This window comes from Strix uralensis, chromosome 4, assembly GCF_047716275.1.
Source record: "Strix uralensis isolate ZFMK-TIS-50842 chromosome 4, bStrUra1, whole genome shotgun sequence".
NCBI lineage: Eukaryota > Metazoa > Chordata > Aves > Strigiformes > Strigidae > Strix > Strix uralensis.
The window spans coordinates 97,548,030-97,570,158 of NC_133975.1; the positions used below are offsets into that span (position 1 = coordinate 97,548,030).

General features: G+C 39.2%; 1 protein-coding gene across 1 annotated transcript; it reads left to right on the plus strand.

Moving 5' to 3' along the window:
- The first annotated feature begins 1,966 nt into the window (after positions 1-1,966).
- Positions 1,967-21,504, plus strand: KATNBL1 (katanin regulatory subunit B1 like 1). Its single transcript, XM_074868151.1, has 10 exons — positions 1,967-2,095; positions 10,017-10,144; positions 11,725-11,765; positions 12,122-12,401; positions 13,800-13,918; positions 14,104-14,154; positions 14,240-14,329; positions 14,885-14,974; positions 15,394-15,487; positions 17,012-21,504. Exons 2-10 carry the CDS (start codon positions 10,031-10,033, stop codon positions 17,042-17,044), a joined length of 912 nt encoding a protein of 303 aa, XP_074724252.1. The 5' UTR covers positions 1,967-2,095; positions 10,017-10,030; the 3' UTR covers positions 17,045-21,504.
- Positions 21,505-22,129: the final 625 nt, after the last annotated feature.

Consider the following 22,129-nt stretch of genomic DNA (forward strand, 5'->3'; position numbering starts at 1 on the left):
ACAACACATCATCTGTTTCCTTTGATAAAATTTTTTGTCAGCATGCACAGCTCAGAGAAAATAATTTTTAAAAACACTTATTGACTATATGTACCTGGATATCCACGGCTGAAGTGCTCAGATGAGTAAGAGAACTAGTATATATTAAACAATATGCACCCAGAACAGCTTGAACTGAAACTGCAACATCTGCAAAAATGAAGGTAAAAGTGATGTTAGGGTGATTAAGCAAACAGGCTATCCCTGCAATAGGAGACCAAGACTGTTAGGCTAGCAAAATGAAAATGTTGAAAGGATAAAATTGTTCTCTTATGGCAAACAGACATGATAGAAGGTGAAAGCTATTTAAACTATAGGGTAAACCATTGGCACTGGAAAAATAAACTGGACATGAATAAATTTAGACTGGAAATTGGAATGGATTCCTAAGCACCAGGCATTTTGGGCCACAAGGATGAACAGTGATGGTGGAAGACTCTAATGACTTTTCAGATTGATATGGTTATGAAACTTTTGAGATTAAACACTGCCTGACCTAAGGACTTGATTATATATTTGCAGCTCATTTTTAATGTTATTGAATAGCAGTATAGCAATTGTGTGTCATAAGCTGGTATCTTATGGATCACCTTGTTTTAAAGTTTGATGATATCATAAAATGAAAAGCAGGTCACAACAGTGGTAACGTAGCCTCTGATTAAATCCAGATGCTCTTGGCGTTGTTCAGACGCTGAGAAAATGCTTTAATAATCAAATTATAATTCAAATTATTGTGCTCAGTTAACTTATTGAAGAAAGGATGTAATTTGTCAAAGACTACCCTCGTCCCCGAAAACTGAGACATTTCAGCCAAGCCAAAACTTCCATGCCTATAATAGGGACAGATGAAGTCTCTATTTTACAGGGATGCTGTGAGGTTGCATGAGAAAATAACACACTTTGGGTCAGAATTTGTGATGGGAAGGTGGAGCAAAGTGAGGGGAGATGTGTAATAAATCTCAGTTTTCCCTCCACTTATCACTAAATCAAGCCATTTTTCTCACCAGCTTTAGGTATATTCTGAGATGTTATACCAGATCAAAGAGAGAATCTTAGTAACACCCGAGCCTCAGGAATACTAAAGCTATTCATACTCGGCTATAATGTGGAGCTAGCATGGATTTCTCAGCCAGTTTGAGCATCACACTCATAACCGCACTTCGTCACTAGTCGCCTGCAGACATGGTGGGGAGCGAAGGGGGCTAGGTTCCTGATACCACATCAATATTCAAGGATAATTAGGCATCAGCAAGCTTTCTTGACGCTGAGCAGCACCAAGCTGGAAGGCAACGCGGCACTCCGCAGCACCTGCGGTACTGACGGCTGCAGTTCCGAATGGGGCCCACGGAAGGGGCGGCCACCTTGGCGCCTCCGCTCCTGGCGCTCCGGTAGCGAGAGGGCCCGAGCCCTCTGAGGCCGGGCCGAACCTGGACAGCGAGGAGGCCGGCTGGGCCCAGCCTGGGCCCGAGGAGGCTCCACTCCGGGCGGGGAGGTGGTGGCGGACGAGGAGCTTTTCCGCACAACAAGCTGGACCCGACTGGCACGGGTAAGGCGCGCTCAGGGCAGGGGGCTGGCGGCCCCGGGGCAGTCGGCACAGGCCGCTAGGCGGGAGCGGACGGAGGCGGCCTGTGGCAGGGGGGCTGCGGCAGCCTGGGGGCCGGGCCTTAGGAAGGCAGCGCCGCGCTGCCGAGCGGCCTGGCCCAACGCGGAGCCGGCGGCCGCGGAGCTTCGTCCATCAAGCCGCCCCGTCGCAGGGGCGAGGCGAGGCGAGGCGAGGCGAGGCGAGGCGAGGCGAGGCGAGGCGCGGCGCGGCGCCAGCCAGACGCCAGAGGGCGCCGCGTGCGCGCCCGGCGCGGCGCGGCGCGGCGGGGTGGGGCGGGGCGGGGCGGGGCGGGGCGGGGCGGGGCCAGCCCCAGGCCCTGGCCCAGGCCCTGGCCCAGCATGCAGCGCGGCGCTGTTTGAATGGCGCAGGCTCGGGGCGCTGGGCCCCGGCGGTAGGGCTCCGTGGCTCCTCCTCCTCCCTCGGCGTGGCCCGGCCCGGTACCATGAGCAGCGGGTGAGTGGCGGGGGAGGGGGAGCGAAGGCTCCCGGGGCCGCGGGCGAGGTGCCTCGTGGCCCGGGGCGCGGCTCCGGCCGCTGGGAAGCGGGGGGCGAGGGGCTCTCCGGAGAGGCCTTCCGCCTCCCCGCCGGCTCTGGGGGAGCGGAGCGGAGCGGAGCGGGGCGGGCGGCGCGGCCCGCGCCGCACTCTGCCTCGCCGGGGCCAGGGGCGGCTCCGGGGCGCCCCGCCCGGCGTGTGGGCCGAGGGCTGCGGGCGGGCCGCCGGTGGGGCAGCGGCGCTGCCTCTTCGCCGCTCCCGCGGCGGCCCCTGGCCGGCATCGCGGAGACCTCGGGCGCGGCGGTGCGGGGACTCCCCCCCGCCCCCACCCCGGGCACCGACCGGCCTGCGGCACAGCTGGCTTCAGTGCCCGCGGTCTCCAGCCTGCGAGTTCGGACGGGTTTATTCTAAAATGGTGATATCGGCCACAACTCAAAGCGAGCGTGTGCAACGGTAGATAAATGCAAGGCGAGTAGGAAAGGCTTGAGTGCTCCGAAAGGGAGGATAACAAGCTGGGTGTGAGGCCTGCTGACGGATTTTATTCCCTGGGTGTGACAGATTCCAGTGGGAAAAAAGGCGGGGGGGGGCGGGGGAATCTTCAGATGCTTGAAGATCAGATCCTGTGTTAATTACTTTGCTAAAAAGCTTTTTTTTTTTTTTCCACTATTGTGCTGGAGTAGTTTAGCATATTGTTGAATGTACATCTAAAATAAAAAAATTCTGAATAATGAGAGCTGTTAAGGAGAGAGCTAGGGAGGTAGTTTTAGAAACTTTTTGTTGCTGTTTTTTGTAACATGCTTTGCTTTGGAGCAAGGTTAAGTCAACTTGCTTAAAAAATAGCTTTCTTGTAACTTTTCTTGGAACATGAATTTTGCTTTTCCCACTCCCATGGTTTTTTGTTCCTTCTATTCTCTGGCTCTAATCAGGAAATGGAAAAAAAAAAAATAGTTGCCCCTGTTTAGCAGCAGAAGGCAGGTTAGTGCCTCTTTGGCCTTGCTGGTTGGAAAGAACAAATTGTGCTGGTCAAAAGCTGTCACTTTAATTTCTTATTATCAGTGCATATAGTTTTTATTAAAATTTCTGTAATATTGTTTCATTGAACTCAAGTTACCATTGGTTTAAATTCCTAAACTTTATAACTCAAAATTTCATTATATTGTCTTAAAAAATATTAAGGTGTTTTTAATGTATATATTAAATCATATGTGAGCACACTGATGCATATGTACTATTATAGTAGTGTATATGTATTCTTTCTCTCACCCAGTTTTGAAACTTCACTTTTCAATATATTTCCATTTTGAATAATTTAAATAAGCTTTCTAAAATTTGAACAGTTTTGTATGTCAGTCCCAGGGTAAGACTTTTTAAATACTATACACAGACCACAGTCAATAATATAAGTTTAGTTGAGAGTAACAAAAAAGTTGTGTGATCCCAAACTATGGGAAATGTAGTCACAGACTATTTTCAGCCAAGTGGGGTTGAGGTGGGTACCCATCTCTCCACTAAGTTTGGAGCTTGAGTCTATGTCTTTCTCTAGGTTTGAATTTAAAATTCTTGTTGCAGGTTTTTGAAGCTCTTTGGATTGAGCAATGAATTGAAACAAATTTATTGTATTTTTAATTTTATGAGTAGTTTCTTAAAGTTTTGTGTGAAATATTAGTGTGGGAGCTTCAGTGTACTGGAACTTTATTTCCTATATAATGACTCTCAGATAATGTTAATAATAGAACTTTTACAACCTTATTATTCCTATGGTGTTCATAAGTGAAAATCAACAGGTAGAAGCATCTTTTCGCTAGTGAATGATGACTTTAGAAAGAACTAGAACAGTGACAAGTAATACTACTTTATAGAAGCTTAACGTATCTGTAAATGGTATGTCCAGATGCAGAAAACCGGGTATTTGTTTGTCTTTTTTCTAGAGAATATTTTTTCCAGAATGTGAATAATGTTCAGACATTAGATTTTCAGGCTGGCTTCACAAGGAGAGGTAACTCACACCTGGCTTCATCCCCAGTAAACTTAACCGAACTCTGACTTGTGGTCACTTTCAGAGGTTCATTATGACTGCTTGTGCCAGTGGGCCACATACAAATTCCATATGTAAGAGTAATAGGAAAATGAGCTTTAATTGTAGGAATAAGCTAACTTACCATAACTAGTTACTCAAATAGTATTTGTCACCACTACAAATTTAATGAAATTCCTGTAATTTTTGTCCATACATGATACTTTAAACTGGAACAAAAGGCCTGACAAGTATAGCATGTTAAAAAATTGTGTCCTGCTGGCATAGAAGACACACTTCTTACAGTGTTGCAGGAAAATTTTTCATTAGCATACTCCTTAGAATCTTGAACTCTACTTTTTTGAGGAGAATTCAGTATTTAACACCTGGTGAATTGTCAGGGGCATAAATTCCTTAAAAAAAAAAGGGGTTTTTTTTTAAACACAACCTGTTTTATATTCAAAGGATGTAGAAACCATCTAAAACTGAGAGGCAGATGGGTTCTGTAACATTTGTCAGAGTTAAAATGAAAGGAAATTATGCCAAGCTTACAGAATCACTTCTGCATCATAAGATAGTGCTAATTTATTTTTGTAGACAAATTACCCTTTTGGAAGTAAATTTGGAATAACCATTCTTGGAAGTTTCTCATGAGGATTTTAAATCCGGTAATGACTAGTGTGATTAGTTGACCAGTGCTGGTTCCCTGATGTATACCTATTTTGAATGCTTTCAAAGCATGAACTCCCCTCCTTGGGGAATAACAATTAATTAACTCTTTCATCTGAGTTTGATATTGTCATCCTTGAACTTGCACTTGATTTAATATGGGGTGGGGGAGAGTCACAGGAACATCTGCAGTTGCTAGTTGATGTGGAACGCTACAGGAAAAAAACAGTTGTTTGGACAAAGAGTAGGACAGAAAGAATATTTCTTTTATAGGGTATTGCTGATGACTTAAGAATCTAACTATTCTACATTTGCTTTGCTGTTGTACAAAGTACTCCAGTCTGTGTTCTGTAAGAAATTAATGTTATGTTAATACATGTGTAGATTACATAACACATGAAGAAAAGTTTGTCCCTCTCTGGGGGCCGTGCCCAGAACACAGGACGATGGGAGGGAGTGGCAGAGTTGTTAATACTTGCCTTTGATAGATATGCACTTGAAAGCCTTTTTAATGCTGACTTTCTTTGCTTGATTCTGGTATGACTTGAAGAGTTGTATTGCATCTGGGAGAGATCAGAGTTAGAAAATAGCAGTAGAGCCATCAAGAAACCTTTGCCCAGGTACTGTCTATTGACTGTGGGGACAAATGAGCTGATTTACCAGAATATATGGCTGCTGTTATTCTAGTCCTGTTTCCTGAAAATTGAGGAGAGTAAAAAGGAGGGGAAGGAGGGTTGGCATCTGCTCTGAGAAGTCATCCATAGGACAGGGGAGATTGGTGGAATGTGAGCCTATCACTGTAATGAAATGGTGCATCTCTGTTCGGATTTGCAGTCTGCTTTGTTAAGTTGTAAAACAGTTTAGGTTTATATGGTGAAGGGCTAAGGCAGAACTGAAGGGACTTGCATTCTATCCTTAGTTAAAATTCTGTACAGCAAAGGAGTTGCACTGGCCTTAATGAGATGGTAGAAGAGATTGTTCTGAACAACTACAACTAGTTGTGGTCATCACAAGGGCATAGTCAAAAATTCAAGACATTAAGGTATAGGTTGTTTGGTCCTCTACAAATTAGTACCCAATGTCAGTTTTAAAATCCTCTGTATATATCCCAAAATAACCGTGGGTGGTAGTGTCTAATTAGCTATCCCTAGATGAGATCATCTGATAGCAGATAGGAAATGGAAGTTGTAAAGTGCCTTTCATCTTCTAGCATTTGTCTTTTTAATTGCTGGCCAGCTAGCATTTTATCATGTGTTACTAAGCCTTTGGAAGCAGTTTTTTTGAGATGTGGACTAAGTTTATTATAGCAGTATTAGGTTTGGATGTACCAGATTCTTCTGTTTGTGTTCTGCTCTGTCTGAGCTATCTGGATTGTGTTTCTATATTTTATCACTTTCAATGTCTGTCTTTATGAATTTGCAGTCTGCTCTGGAACCCATGTAAACATTTGGGTCCTCAACATCCTGTGGCAAGTTCAGCTTGATTATAATTTGCTCAAAGAGCCACCTCCTTTTGTTAGTTTTGAACCTGCCTTCAGCTACTGTCATTTGACCCGTCATTCTTATATTGGGCAAGACAGTGAATAATCTCTATGCAGCTTCACCAAGCCATTCATTTTGTAGACCGTTGTCTTGTTTCCCCCCTCTGCTGTAAGTAGCCTCCTTTCCAGACTGAAAAGGCTTGATCTATTCAGTTAATTGTGTGGAAAGTGTTCAATACTGGTTTTTAACTTCCCTTTGTCTGAGCTCTTTTTTACTTAGAGTCTTTTGAGTTTTCTGGGGGTTTTTTTGAAGGGATGAGGGCTAAACCTGCACTCAGTATTTGAAACACAGGCACAAATGAGTTCTATATGCTGTCACAACAGTGTTCTGTTTATTTTTCTAACTATTTATTGATCCATATGGAGCACTTAGCGATCCAAATGATCTAAACTGTCATATATCCAGATCTTGTTGTGGGTGGCAATTATTAGCTCAGAGCCTGTGATATTTTTTATGGGAACCCAGAGTTTCCTCATGCCTGCAGACACTCAGGCTTTGCTTTATATTAATCTAAAATTATTGTTTCTGCTTACTGTACATCACAGTCCTTCTCTAATTCTTCAGTTAACCCTCATCTTCAGTGTCTGGTATAACTTTGTATTGTCAGTGGTCTTTGTCATTTAACTACTCATCCCCTTTGTGAGGTAAACCGTGAATATATCGAACAGCATGAACCAATGCAGATTTTCTGCAGTGTTCCTGTGGTGGCTGCCTTCAGTGTGGGAACCACTTAGTTTATGACTGTTTCTTAACTATTTCTCAATGCAGAAATTTTCCTTCTTATCACTTGGTTGCTTAGTTTCCTTGAGATTTAAGTGAGGGACTTCTGGAAGCTTTTTGGAATCTCAGACTCTGTAATTCAGCTGTCCTTTAGCCATGTTGTACTATACTTCATACTCTCAATGAAATCCAAGGCAGGGCTTGCCTTCACGACAGCCAGGTTGAATCTCTCCCAATATATTATTTGTATCAAATATTTCTATTCTTGATTACGTTGTTTACTATTTTGCACAACAAATGTCAGTGTGGATCTTTCTTGAGGCCGTCTTTAAATACTGACTGTATTTTCCACAGGTGATTTCTTTAGGTGCTTTGTCAGCTCAAAGGGAAAGGTTCTGCACCTTGGTTTACATCACAGCTATTTCATGTCACTGCTTGTATGTATGTTCACTGCTGCTTTTTGCATCATCAGAGACCCTCACAAAACAGGTTAAACTATGGAAACCTCTCCAAACTGTACGACACTGAACACAGACATAAGGATTTTACTTCAGTTTTACCTCATTTCATCAGAGGTTCCTTTATATCTGATCATCTGTTGGTCTTTTGGGTTTCTGTTCCCAGTCTTTAAAGAAAGAATTGGTAGTGTCCAATTTTTTGTAGGGAACTTCCCTCCAGGATAATAGCTCTAGTTCAGATAGCTCCAGGTATTCTGAGATGTTGTTTTAGGCTCTTTAGAGCCCATTATTAAACACTGGTATGCTAATTGTTTCCTTGATAAGACATTTCTTTCTAGCCTTCTAATATTTACACTTCTATTAAGTAAAAAGCTTTCTAGTTTAACAGTGCTGTCTTAAGATACTGGAGATCAGATTCCTGCTTACTGCTTAGCATGAAAGAGGAGGGTAGTTTGAGATCATTTATTAAACAAGTAAGGAGAGGTCACTCTTCTGCATGAAGAGTTGTAATCTCTCAGTGTATCATGGGAGTAGTCACAAAAATTATTCAGGAACAGAGATTATGGATTTGGGGTTTTTTTTAGCATCTGATGGGATGATTCTATGGGGTTTAGCTCTGGTGACTGCAGGATGCCCTCACTATTCTTATGGAGTTTATTGGTTTCCCCTCAGCCACATTCTCAAATGGGATGCGAAAAACCCCAGATTTTTCTAAGTCCTCCTAGCTTTCTGCCTTCATCATTAGCCTGAATATAAGGCTGGATTTGTTTGGATTTTAGGGTTGTTGGGTTGGACTTTTCTTCAAAAGTTTAGTTGTTTCCTTTGTGTTGTGCTCTAAGTTCAAATCTTAATGTATGGCCCGTTTTGAGTCCAAATAATGGTTTTAACCAGTCTGATAAGTAGAGGAGAAGTTCTTTATTCTTGTGGCTTCTTTTAAACTTCAGAAGAAAAATACTATCTATTTATAAGCCTGGTGGCTGGAAGCCTTGGAAGTTTGGAGACCTCACAGAGTGACAACTATTCTTTCACCATCCCATAGTATGCAGGAGAAGAGTCAAATTAATAAACCAGTCTTAAGCCGGCCTTGTATCTGGAAAAGTGTGGACCACCAACTGTTAAAGGTCTTGCCCTAAATAATGCTGCCATTTGCAATGCTTGCTGAAGTCATTTGTCTGAGGGCTTCATGTTCCCATTTTACAGGGTAAGGGTTTCTGTCAGTAAATCTTCATTTTTGAGAGAGAGATCTCAAATGAGATTCTTTAGTACTAATCCTGTTCTGAAGAAAACTTAAGCATTTGCAGAGTATTTTTTTTGCTTTTGCTGTATCCCACAATATAGAATTTAATATGCATTATGTGAAGAATACACCTTCTACTTTGTTTTGCGCCTGCCACCTGTTTGTTTTATTTGATGGCCTTTAGCTACTGCATTGAAAGATGTTCTGTGCTAATAAGCTGTTTCCCATCTGGCTTTTTCAGTGCTCCCTTAGTGTTTTAAATACTGAAGTTCTTTATGTGGGATAAATCTGCTACATAGAAGAAAAGGGATAGGACTGCTGGTACTAAAGGTGGAGGGGAGAGATTGGGGCACTCATGTTGGGACCAGAGTTTTGCTGTTTAGGGGAAAACAATAAAATTAAAGCAAGTGGTAGGTTTTTAAAAGTAAGGTAGGATGTCTTGCTAAAAGGTTTTAAGAGTAGTGCTCCATGATGATGTAGTTTTTGAGTCCAGTCTCAAGCAATGGATTTTCTGAATTGCTTACAAAAGAATGCAAAACCGTATGTACAACTGTGTCAATCTTGGTTTTGATTTTTAATTCTATGATTTGCATACTTCAGGACAAAGTACTGTAGATGTTTTGGTTAACTGTGGAATAAAGATTTTTTTATATATATTAAAAATAGCCAGTTATATGCTGAAAAAATGGGCAGGGAGTGGATTTGCCAATAAATTAAAGGGAGATCTTTCACCTCCATTTTTTTTTTAACCTTTGCTATTTTGATGAAGTTTGCCTTCTTCCTCAAGAACAGGAATTATTTTTATTTAGCTGTCTTTCCTCAGTTGACAACAGTTGTGGGACCAATACTTTTTCTCTGGGTGGCAGATGAAATTCATAGTGTGAGATGTGGAGGAAAGTCCCATAAATCGCCTTATTGTTGTTTGAATGGCACCCCTCAGTGCAGGTGTACCAAGCTGGTCTGAAAGCAAGATCTCTGCCTTTGTTTCTGCTGGGAGACTTGTTTTTGTTCCCTTCTATTTAGTTTTCCAGGAAAAAAAAATAAAATTTGAAGTGCTTATCAGCATGTTACTAATGATAAGGCCTCCGGCTAATGTTTAATGAAGGATGATGTCTTGAGTTATTTATATGATGGGAGCATCTTGTGAATAATTGAACTCTTTTAACTGGTTTTACCAGCTGCATTTAAAGAAAGTTGACTGAATGTTTTAGAAAATATAACTATATATCTTTCCCTCAAACAGTGATTTGAGAGATTATGGCATCTGAAGCCCACAATGTTCAAAAACAGAAAGTATTGCATATCGAAGGGCATCCCATTGATCTCTCCAGAAAAAGAATCTCTTCTTCCACTAAAAAGATCATGAAGGAGGTAAGCTGTTTTGTTGACAGTTTTTTAATGTCCTCTGAAACTGAAGTAAGCATTCAAGCAAGTTCATAGTTCTGAGCAGTCTAACACTAGAAGCACAGCACTATTGGGCATTTCATGTTTAGATGTTGAATAGAATGTTAGCTTGAACAGCAATTATATTATGAAAACTATGCATTTTAATAGGCACAGGCAGTGACTGCACAGATACATGCATTGTATTGTCCACGGGAGCAGTGGGTACTGATATGGTTTTACTCATGCCTGCTTTGCTGCAGTGTAGCCAAGAACTGTTTCAGTAGCGGAATTCTATCATTAGAAAGTTCTCACTTGCCAAAAGAGCTACATGGCACAAGTGAGAGGTGAGGTGGGTGAAATACCTTTATTGAAATGGAACCGTCATCTTGTTAGCATACAGCTTCATCTACCACACTGTCTAGTAACACATATATTTTCACTGGACTCTTGTTGGTCAGAAGCATTTTCTCATAACCCCTTACCTGTGTTACTAGCTGAAGAGTAAGGCAGTGGAGTGCAAAGGAAACACTAGGGAGATAAACTTGCTGTAACATTGCTTCAGAAAGTGATGAAGATGCCAGTATACTCTGTCTGCTTGCTTGCTGAAATTATGTTTTAAAACTCACGTGATTTTTATGACACAGTGTTAACAAAAAAAAATCATAGCATTGTTTTGCTGATGTGCACAATGTAAATTTTAACAGTAGTATAAATTTTCAAGTTGAAATGCCTGCAGTATGAATGTAGTAACTGTTTATATGAAAATACATATTTCTAATGAGCATCTTAGTGCTTTTTTAAATAATTTGTTTACTAATGAAAAAGTAGACCAGAATGTCACAGTTCAACTGCTCTTCATTACGCAGAGCTCTAAAACATTGAAGACTGCTGTATAAAAAAAATCTTTAGAAATTCATCTTCAAATCGTGTTGCTTAATTTTCAAAGGTTTTGCTAATCTGTGTGGCACAACCCTGAATGAATTTTGTGATTCCTCTAGTATATCACTGTTCTATGCAGCCTAATTGGTGTCGGGATGCTAATCTGTTTCATATGAATGAATTCAGGATAATCAAGCTGATGTTGTCTACAGCAGTCTTGATTTTTTTGTTGTGCTTTAGTGGGGAAATGTTTTGCTGTCACCCTTCCCAATATCAGCATCTGCTGTATTGTGGGCCTTTAAATGTATGTGATGGACAAGTAATGCAATTTTGCCATCAGATTCCAGTAGGCTTTTTATATTAGCCACGGTTTTTAGCTTGCTAGTAGCTAAAGAATCTCTGTCACAATCGCACCCCTTGCCAAAGATAACCTAGAGCTGACCGTGGTGCTCCAAGGACAGCTGTGGCAGAGCTTGTTCATCTATAGGTCACTGTGAAATGCTTGAACATTATAGGAGGGTTAATGTAGCTGTGCTTTAGTTGCAGAATAGGAAGCGTAGGTGGAAGGGAGGGAATCTGTGGTAAACTTGGGCCATGGCAAAGCAGGGCTTTTTTGACAAACTGTGGGAGTGTTTGAACCTTCTTAGTAATACAGCTTTTCTTCTTCTCTATTTCCTTTCTCCCAGGGTAAGAAATCTCCAAAACAGCTGGCTTCATACACAAACAGGTAGGAGGACTGTTCTGTGTAGAGTCTGAGTTTCAAGTGAGAGGGAGGTAGGGAGGAAGAAGCAGTTTAAATCTATTACAACACCCAAGCAGACACAAATGGAAGATAGGTCTTAATTTTACTGACAATACTTGGTTCTTGTGTCTCTTTCCATAATGATGAGTCTTTGAATTAATAAAAGCAGGAGAAAAATATTGGTGGTAGCTCTTCTGATAACCCAAATGTCATGAACATGTATCTTGGGAATAAAATGTTTTTGCAAGTTGACTGCTCAATTCATAATGATATATTTTAATAACACAAAGTTTGCTTAGGTTTAGAGTAACTTTCACTAAAATACTGCTTTATTATTGCAGAATAACAGTTGGAAAAACGGTGGCCAGTCCCCTCTCTCTTTTCAAAGTAGTATATTGTAAAAGAAAAGTTCATTGTTATTCTCCAAAGCCTTGTTACAGAAAGAAACAGTTCCCTAAATCTAGGGGCTGTGACATGGCAAATAAAGAAAATGAACTGGCTTGTGCAGGGAATCTGCCAGCAAAACTGCACGACAGTCGTACACACTTGCTGAATTCTAGTGACTCTGGCTCATCTCAAACAGAAGGCCCCTCATCCAAATATAGTGGATTTTTTTCAGAGGTAAGTAGAGTTTAAAGAAACGTTAGTTTAAAATAAAGGTATTCCTGGTAGTTTCTTTATGTGGTTAGCTGTGAAAGTTCTCAGATTAATTTTTCTTAACATATAGACCGGCTCAGGTCTTGTGATTTACAGTCTTTATCTGTCAGTTTACGGTGATACAGTTGCCAGCAGCAGTAGTTCTGCCAGTTTTCCCCAGGTATGTGTCAGCACAGAACCTCAGATCTGCCAGGCTAGTTTGGGTTAAAATTGTACCAGCACTAAAGGAAAATATTGTTTTGACCTGGTTAGGTTTCATGATCTGGCACAATGTATGGCCACGTGCATGTTTATGGAAGTGTGGAAGTGTGAAATGTATGGATGGGGATAAGCTGGTGAGGTAGGATAGGATACCAGCTTAGTGTGTGTGAAACTAACTTAAGTGTTTGTAGAAGACTATTTCTTGCTAAGATTGCTTGGTGAAACCTGGTGAATGCTTGCAGGGCTTCTGAAACTGGCTAAAAGGTCAGATACTTATATGAAACAGGTCTTGTGACAGTGAAGGCCATTTAAGTCACTTTAATGTTGATGTTTCCATTTCTGTCACCATAGATGTTTGTTACCCATTGAGGCCTGCACGTGTTTAAAGTGAGGTATGGCAGGGAAGATAAGATTGAAGACTTATCTCCATGCTGACTTTTCATGGTACTACAAGCGTGGGCTGCCATGAAGGGAGAGTCCAGAGAGTCCAGTGGGCTGGGGGTGCAAGTCTGTGGCACTCTTTCACTCCGTTGAATTTGATGCTTTCAAGGAAGGAGCAGCAGAATAGCTAGAATAAAGAGGTTGCAGAAAGAGGGTAAAGAAATGAAGACTGGGGAAGATTCATCCTCTGAGAAAGTAAAGACCAGATCACAGGCCACAGATGTTTAACTGGTTTAAGAGATGTGGGTGGCGCTGCAGTGTTCATTACAATCCAAGGTCTATTTTAACAAAATACCTAAACTTCATTCCAAGAACAAGCTTTTTCAGAAATGAACCTTTTCTGTCAAAGTTCAGAATAATACAGGTAATCACTTAATGTCTAAATTGCATCAACATTAATAAGCGTTTAAGTAAAAAGTTCTCAGAGTTGGTGAGAATTACAGGATGATGCTCATGAATGCTCTGTTTAATTATTAGATATCTCTCTTTAGGTGTCTACAGACCTTGTAACTTTTGGGTAAAGTACTCATAATCTATTTGTGCCCCCTTCTAAGGAAATCTGTGTTTTTAAGGCCATTGTTAGCTAAACTTCTAAAAAAACTCATCAACATACAGGTAGAAAGTATATTTTCATATACTAAATTACTATATTAGAGCAGCTTATTGTGTTGTTGCTGGCTACTTGTGGTAAACTTCTGTTATATTTTTAAAAATACACAGGTTTCTCAGGACCATGAAACTATGGCTCAAGTTCTTTTCAGCAGGAATCTGAGGCTGAATGTAGCTTTAACCTTTTGGAGAAGGAGAAGTATAAGTGAACTGGTAGCCTACTTAGTGAGGTAAATGGAGTGTCTGTTCTTTTATATTCTTAAAGTGGTAGCAATCCCAAACATGCTGCAGTATTTTTAGAAGTTCCTTAAATGTTGTAACTTTGTTGTGCTTCCACTATGATTTCATGAATAAGTATATATTTCAACCTGTGTTCTACTAGTAACATTTCTGATTTTATTCTTAATGTTTCTAGGATACAGGATCTTGGAGTAGTAGTAGACTGCCTTCCTGTGCTTACGAACAGGTACAAACAAAAAGCAGGTGGGGGATAAGAATCTATTATAACAACACAGAAGTTCAAGCACCTCTGAAACATCTTGTTTTTTAAGTTTACAGGAAGAAAAACCATATATTTCAGTTGGCTGCTGTGTAGATCTCTTGCCTTTAGTGAAATCACTGCTTAAAAGCAAATATGAAGAGTAAGTATCAATTTTGGATGTTTTCAAAACACTATTACTTCCTGGCTAATGCAGTGCCCTAGAAATTAATGGTGTTTAGTCCTCTGACTCTTGTTCCCTCTGCCCCTTCTCTCAACCCTGCCTTTCCCAGGGAACACCTACCTGGAGGGGAGATTTCCTGTGAGCCTTTCTCCTTTAACAAACCAGTGGTGCAAAGACTCTTTTCTGCAAGATTAAGGACCAGAGGGGACTGGCTTTGGCCTTATGCAGATTTAGTTACCCTAAACAATAAAACAGAATAGCACCAAGGTTTTAATATGCTTTATAACATGAAATCAAGGCAAAGTTTTCAGGCAAAATACCTGAAGACTTTCTACACTTTCAACAAGAGCTTCAATTTATCACTTTGAAACTGAGAACACAGGCAAGTATTTAAACTTGCCAATTTGTCTAGATTTTTTTTTCTTCCACAATAGAAAATGTGTTGCTTTCTAAGTTGCTTAACAATTTGTCTTGACACTTCAGCTGACCTGGAGGCAGGGGAAAAAGCATAATGTGTAAAATATGTTGTTACAGATATGTGATAGTTGGTTTAAACTGGCTTCAGGCTGTCATTAAAAGATGGTGGTCAGAACTATCAGCACATACAGAAAAGGCAGAGGATGGGTGAGTATAGTGTTGGGAAGTACTTAAATGTGTTTCTGTAGCTTATTCCTTCTCAAAATCTGTTTTAACTTTGATCAGTAGGAGCACACCTTATCTACGAAAGAAAATTACAATTCAAAAGTAAAACCTTAAAAACACTTAAGAAGCTCTTCTGTTCTTAAGACACAGGTGGTGTTTGGAACTTGGAGTTTTAATACTTGTAGAACATGTATTAAAATTAGAATATGCATTAAATATGTATTAAAATTAGAGCATATTAGAGGTTATGCAAATGCAATAAAAGTTGGGTCAAAATTTTTCTGATATTCTGGCAATATTTATCATGTAGACTAAGTCTATATGCAGTATTATGTGTTTCTGTTAAAAAGTCTACTGAAATGTAGTATATATGTTATAAAGCGTTGTTCATTCTTTTTCAGAAATATTCATATTTTAAAACAACAATTAAGTGTATTATGGGAACAGGAGAATCATCTTACTCTGGTTCCAGGATATACTGGTAATATAGCAAAGGTAATCCAGTTCCAGTTGTGTTTAGTAATGAACATAATTGCATCACTTGCAGTATTCCTCTCATTTGATGTTATTTATGCAAAACTATTGACAGATAAACACCTTTTACTTTCCGCTACTGCTCAAGTATATCACACAATTTTTACAGAAGTCTGAAGTGGATTCCCTGTGCTAATAGTAGTGTGGTTTAGAATGCCAACAATTAAATTTTTTATGCTTTTTTTCTTTCTTTATAGAGAAAGCATCTCTTTAATAATAAAATAGCTAATAGTAAGAATCTTAAAGTTGATGTAAAAAAGGGCCCAGATGAGTAGGTGGACTGTGAAAGGACAGGTGTTCTCTCTGAAATCTGCTGTACCCGTTATTGTAAGTGTAATGCAGTGTGGAGAATCTTAGCCCAGCAATGTTGTTAGCATTTGCACATCAGGTGACTGGGGCGAGTGACAACATACATTCTAAACACTCTAAAGCTTATTGCTGGCCTAATGCTTAGAAAATGAGTTTGTGGAGAGCAGAAGAGTGTCTCCATCTGAAGTGCATCCCTGTTTGCCTTTCTTGGTACACTGGGGTCTCAGTAATGTAATGAGGGTGTCTGATAAATGCATGGTTTGCTGCTCATGATACTCATCTCTAAAATCATGGCTTTCTGAGGTTGGGCGCCAAGAGTTACACCGAGTAAGAAACTTCTCCACACAGAGGTAGACAGAACAGATGGAAGGGACTTAAAGCAGACACTTGGCTATGTGCAGGATTTGAGTGAGCTTGAGAATAACTTGGAGATTGCCTGCTTTACTGACATCTGAAGGAGCTTTGTGGAATCTATAATTCTATGGCTACAGAATTTGTCACTTTGATGTATCAAACAAGTTATTTCTTGTTCTTCTGGGACTACTGTGCACCTCTGACTTCAATTTTGATGTCTCTACAAGGATAATTACAAACTTCTTGCAGAGTTTGTCAGCAGGGGTGTAGAGGAACTGAGTTCTAACTCCCAACTGGTAGAGCGTTGGGAGCTTGTAACATAGACGGCCTAGTTCTTCTGGTAGATCAACATAGCAGTTATAGCCAGTATCAGTTTGTTTCTCTAGGATTCTTAATATACTTCTTAATGTATATTCGGATAGACTGTAACCAAGGCCACCTGAACAAGTCATGAGCAAAAGGAGTAATACAAGAATGCTGGAGGGATGGGGTGAAGGAATATCACTCTTAAACATGTTTCAACTACATGATCTCATCATGATGTTTTTCTTTCCTATGCATGCAGGGAGCAGTGGTACAACAGACTAAATTGATGAGTTTGGAAACCTAATCCCACTGCTCTTGCTGGCTTTTTAGTACATAAAGAAATACTATTGAAAGCATTCATTGAAAGTAATCTTGAAGATAACTTGTTCTGAAATTTGGCCTAAACATAATTATTCTTGTATTATGGTCCTGATTGGTTGCCCTGCCTCAGACATACAGTCAATGTTACAGCTATAAGTAATGTGACAAACACTTTCTTCTTTTTTTTCTTTCTAGGATGTAAATGCTTATTTATTACAGCTACACTGACATGATTGGGAAACTACGTGTGCTTATGTGGTAAAACAATCCCCTAAAGTATCCCTGAAATATGTACTATTTCTAAAAGCCTTTTGAGAAATACTGGCAGAAGAGAACTGAACTGTCAAGCTGTTTAATGAAACCACTAACAAAATCCTAACAATCTACTTCACATTGAAGTGGAAAAATGTCTAGTAGGAGCAACTTTTACTTCAGTGAGGTGAAAGTGCACTATGAAAACTGTATGCCTTTGCTGCATTTGGGATTCACTCAGTTACTAGGTATTCATTTAAATGCTACTGTATTTTACTACAACATCGCATAAAAAAGATGAATTATACTGTCATGAAGACAAGACAGCAGAACCAGTTATAAGGAACCAACAAAAGCAATCAGCATTAAGAGCTTTTAAATGTTTCTTTCACATGAGGACTCCAGAATGCACAACTATCTTCCAATTACATTAAAAAAACCTTTGGAATATTCAGTTACTTCTATGTTTTAATCAAATTATTAAAGACAGTTTTTGTTTGCACTATTGAGAAACTATACAGCAAAGATGCCTTAATTACTAGTGTTTCAAAAAGCCAATGTGTTAAGATGCAAATAATAGCTATTATGTTCAGATTGTGATGAAAAACTACAAAAATCAGGGTTTCACATTGTGTAGTTAATGAAACATTGCACATATACAAAGATTCATGTATGAAAAATATAAATACCTGAAGTTAAGCTTGGATAAACAGTTATTGCAAATGTCAGCAGAATGGTGAATTTATGTCTAACAAATGTTTTTATATTGTATGTGGATTTCTAACACAGTAATCTTGTTCTGTATCATTTAAACGACATGCAAATAAGTAAATATATTAAATGTATCTACTGTTTTTCTTTTCAAGTTCATAAAACGAATTTCTAGAATAATCTCTTTCACAGTACTTTTTATCATAGATATTTATGTCTATTGTTTGAAATGTTTACAGCCAGATGAGGCCATGTTATTCAAATCACACCCTTTTTATACTACCTCCTTTAAGAAACTGACAAAGAGCTTTTGCAGAATTAATCAAGTTCTAACCTGATCAGTGATGGCAAATTCATACCAACAATAGCGTTGAAAATACAGCTATAAACTTTTAGTGCCCTCTTGCTATCCTGTACTATTTCAATTTAAAAGCTATAGCTTAATAGCTCTGAGGGAGTTTGAATTTTAGGCTTCCTATTGCCTCTTCTTATTTTGTGATTAGAAAGCATGGTTTTCCAGTTAAAACTTATGAAGTGCCAGCTGTTCACTTAAAACATAAATCTACGTGCACAGCATGTATCACCACCTTGTCTACTTCCTTAAGCTTAAGTACTTACAAGGGTTGTTAAGCATATGCACTTTTATTGACGTGCAGGAGAGAAGTCTTTTGATAGCCCCAAGTGGTTTTTGCTTTACAGATTAAAAAAATGAATTTTAAACTCTTGTAGTGGTCACCAGCTTTAGGCCTCCTGTTGCTTCATTTTGTATTGAATTTACATATCGTTATTGCTGACTTCTGAAGGCCAACTAGGAAATCCATCATCAGAACTTGGTGCTTTTGGTTATTTGAATATTCTTTAAACCACCAAAGGCTTTGCGCTTCCCAGGGCCATCAGCTGCAGGGAAGAGTTTCTGGGACATCCCAAAACAGAACTCTGTGGAACAATCTCAAGCAAGATATGCACATAGCCAAATTCTTTTTGCTAGAATTGTTACGTACCATTAGAGATTTCACATTCAAAAGAGTTTTAGATAGAACTTGCTACTTTTCAGATGTTCTTGCTGTCAATTAAAAATGTAAAGGAACTACAGTATGAAGATGTTCTTGTATTACTTTACTGTTCTGTTGAGCACTTAAATGTAAAAGTAACATAAACACTAGCTTCATGATTTGGGTAGCAGTTGCTGAAACTCTTAGACTGTTCCTCAAGGAGAGTACTGTAAAGGTGATGGAAACTCAGATCTTCTTTTCTCCTGTTTTTTTAATAGACAAAATGGTCTGGTAATACAAAAAGTAGTCATTGTAATTGATTAAAGTGAAATACTCTAGTATTCAAAAATCCACCTTTACTGCAGGTGTAAATACATGGGCTTATAATGTAAATCCATGGCCACATGCAGAATTCCAAATCGTTACTGTGGATGGTGCTTTTGTTCTAGTGGCAAGGTAAGATTGACTTCAGGATTGTTACTGAGAAATATCTAATAAAATAATGCATTATTTTTAACTGCCAAAAGTTGTATTTCAACAGCGTCAATAATACAGTATTAAACATTAAGTCATTAGTATCTGTGCCTTTAATTTTTGTTTTTACTGTTTTCAGGCAGCTACTAGACTATAAGAACAGGATTCTGGTGTCTCTCCATTACGAAATGATTTTTCTGTCATGAGCTTAACATTTAAACTATTCACGCTTGATGTTCAGGATCAGCTTGTATGCTCTTTAGTTCTCAAATGGCTAGGAATCAGTTCTGCTGTAATAGAATGTATATGTATGATATCTGCTCAGAGGTGACATGAGTAAAATGTCTTAATAGCTGTGTAACTTCAGGAAATCCATGTAGTTGTCTCAATGAATCTAAGAATTAAGTTTATGAACAATCATGTCCATAAATGCTAATATTAGCAATACTTTCTGAAAATGCTGTTTCTAGGATGTGTCAAAAGATGCAGGCAGAATTAATCCTTTATCCTGTATGTTCTTGTGATGCAGAAACATGTATGTACTTGAGGATGAAGGATGCCTCAGCAAAGCTGCTGTTGATGTTACACCACTTGATATGAAATTAATGTCTTTGAAAAATTATGTCTTTTGCCTCAGTGTTCCTGAGAGTACTTGAGGCTGTTTTGCTGAAAGGGTTTTTATTTGAAGCATGAACTATGATTACCCATCCCCTAAACTGAAATTAAAGAAGCCGCCTGGCAAACTACCTCTTTCTGCAGAGCTAAAAAACCCTCCAGTATTCTGTTAATGTAAGAATTGAAGCTTAGGTATTGCTGATAGCTTACTGAAGAGTGGCGATGGATAAAGCTACCCCATTAATTAGCTGGGTATGAAGCAGCTAGCATGTCTTAATGATTATGTATAGTTCCATTTTGAAGGAGTTACACCTCTTAGTAAAGAGGGAACTCTGCAGTGAAACACTCTTGTATCACACAGGTACTGCAGTTCCAGGCTACTTAATAGTGCTTACAAATTTTTGCTGCTATTAAAAAATAAGCATTAGGCCTCCAGGAGCTTGCAGTGAGAGATAATTCAGATGATCTTTCCCTTTCTGTAGGCTGCCTTATTGTTGTCAGGGGCTGCAGTTTTAACACTTGGGGTGCAGGAGGGATGGGAGAACAGGAAAGGACAAAAAATTTTCTAGAGTGACATTGGCCCCACTGCATTATACCATATGTATCTTAAAGCAGGCTGTATTTTCATTTTCAGTTATCTGAAGTAGGCAAGTTTGAAGTTATGAATCTTCATGCATTTTGCATTGAAGGTTTTGAAGATGGATGCTGCAGTGCTGATTTGGGTGTGTTGTTTTGGGTTTTTTTCTTGAAAGGGTGGACATTTTTGCGTGTAGAAACTTTGAAGTATATTGTGCAAAGCTTACGTTTTGAAACTAGCAAGTGGTTGATTTTGCCAGTTCATCTTGCCAGATCTTCCAGTTTTACAGAAGACTGAATGTCTGTCTTAGTGTGGAGATTTGCAGTTTTATTTTTATGCCCAGTTTTCTGGTACAAAAGGAAACAGGTGGTTCATAGTCAACTATTTCAGAATACAAACCCATGCAAATCATGCTACTGGTGTGAAGTTACTCCAACTTTTGTACAATGCAAATTCTTTAATTTATGAAAGCAGTTGGTTCTTGTGTGAGGAACTTTATATTGAACTGATGTTGCATTAGAGGAGGAAAAAAATGAAGCAGTTATTAATAATAGCCTTGGTAAAAGCCAGACAGCATACTTTAATTTTTGTCTTCAGTCTACCTTCCTACACATAGTAATCATTGTAGGCTACAGATAAAGATTCCCTGAGAGAATAGATTGAGTATGCTTGTGTTGTTAGTGCTTGTTATTCTTTAAATAATTTATGTTTATTCTGTATTAGTTAAATGGCTTGGTTTATGACTTAGAATGAGACTAAATGCAAGTATTTTTTCCACCCCCATGCATTCATTCTTCAGCACTTAATGATGTTATTTCTTCCTCTTCTAGTTTAAATATACTGAGTATCTATTGTTAGAAGTGGGAAGGGAAGGATGAAAATTCTAGATAAAACAGGGCTAGCTATTTAACGCTATTCATCTTGAAGCAATTGTGAAAATTTCCACCTCTTTAAAACCTTTCATGCATTTTGTTAATACCTACTAATTGAAGTGGGCACTCATGGCTGCAATTTTGAGTTTGAACTTGGTTGAAAAAATAAAGTGTTTTCACTCTAAACAACCATAGCTGCAGTATTTTTTTTTCCATTGAGTAATAAACTAAACTCATATTAACTTGCTGTATGGGAGGCAGGAGGTGTAGCACTGCCCCTTTAATGGGTTAGACTAGAAACAATCACAGTGTCTTCAACTCTTGCAGGCCTACAATATTTTTGTTTCCATACAGACTAGAGTTTTGTAGTATATATGTAAATTGTAGCTGCTGATCATATTGCTATAAAATGAGATCTGCTACTTTCAGGTTGAATGTGTTACGTAGTTGTTTCTAATTTGTACAGATTACTGCTTCAATTCAGTCATTATCTGGAGCACTATACTGTAGATGAACAACTGACTGAGGTCTCAAACATCTGTACTTTGCTGTAATAAAATACAAGGATGCCATGTTCACGTTTTCCACCTTCCCCCCTCCCTCCCTTATTCCTTAATTTCAGTGCTTAAAGCCGTTTGAATTTCCTTTGGGAAGTGATAGCTGCCAAAACACACATGATAATGCTTTTACAAATATGCTTGTGACTTGCTTTAATACACTTCTGTGAATAATAGCGTTCTGGAAATTTGGGAAGGAGGCTGTTTTCTACATGTATAGGCTTGAAAGAAAACCTACTGGATTTTACTGAGATTGCAACCAT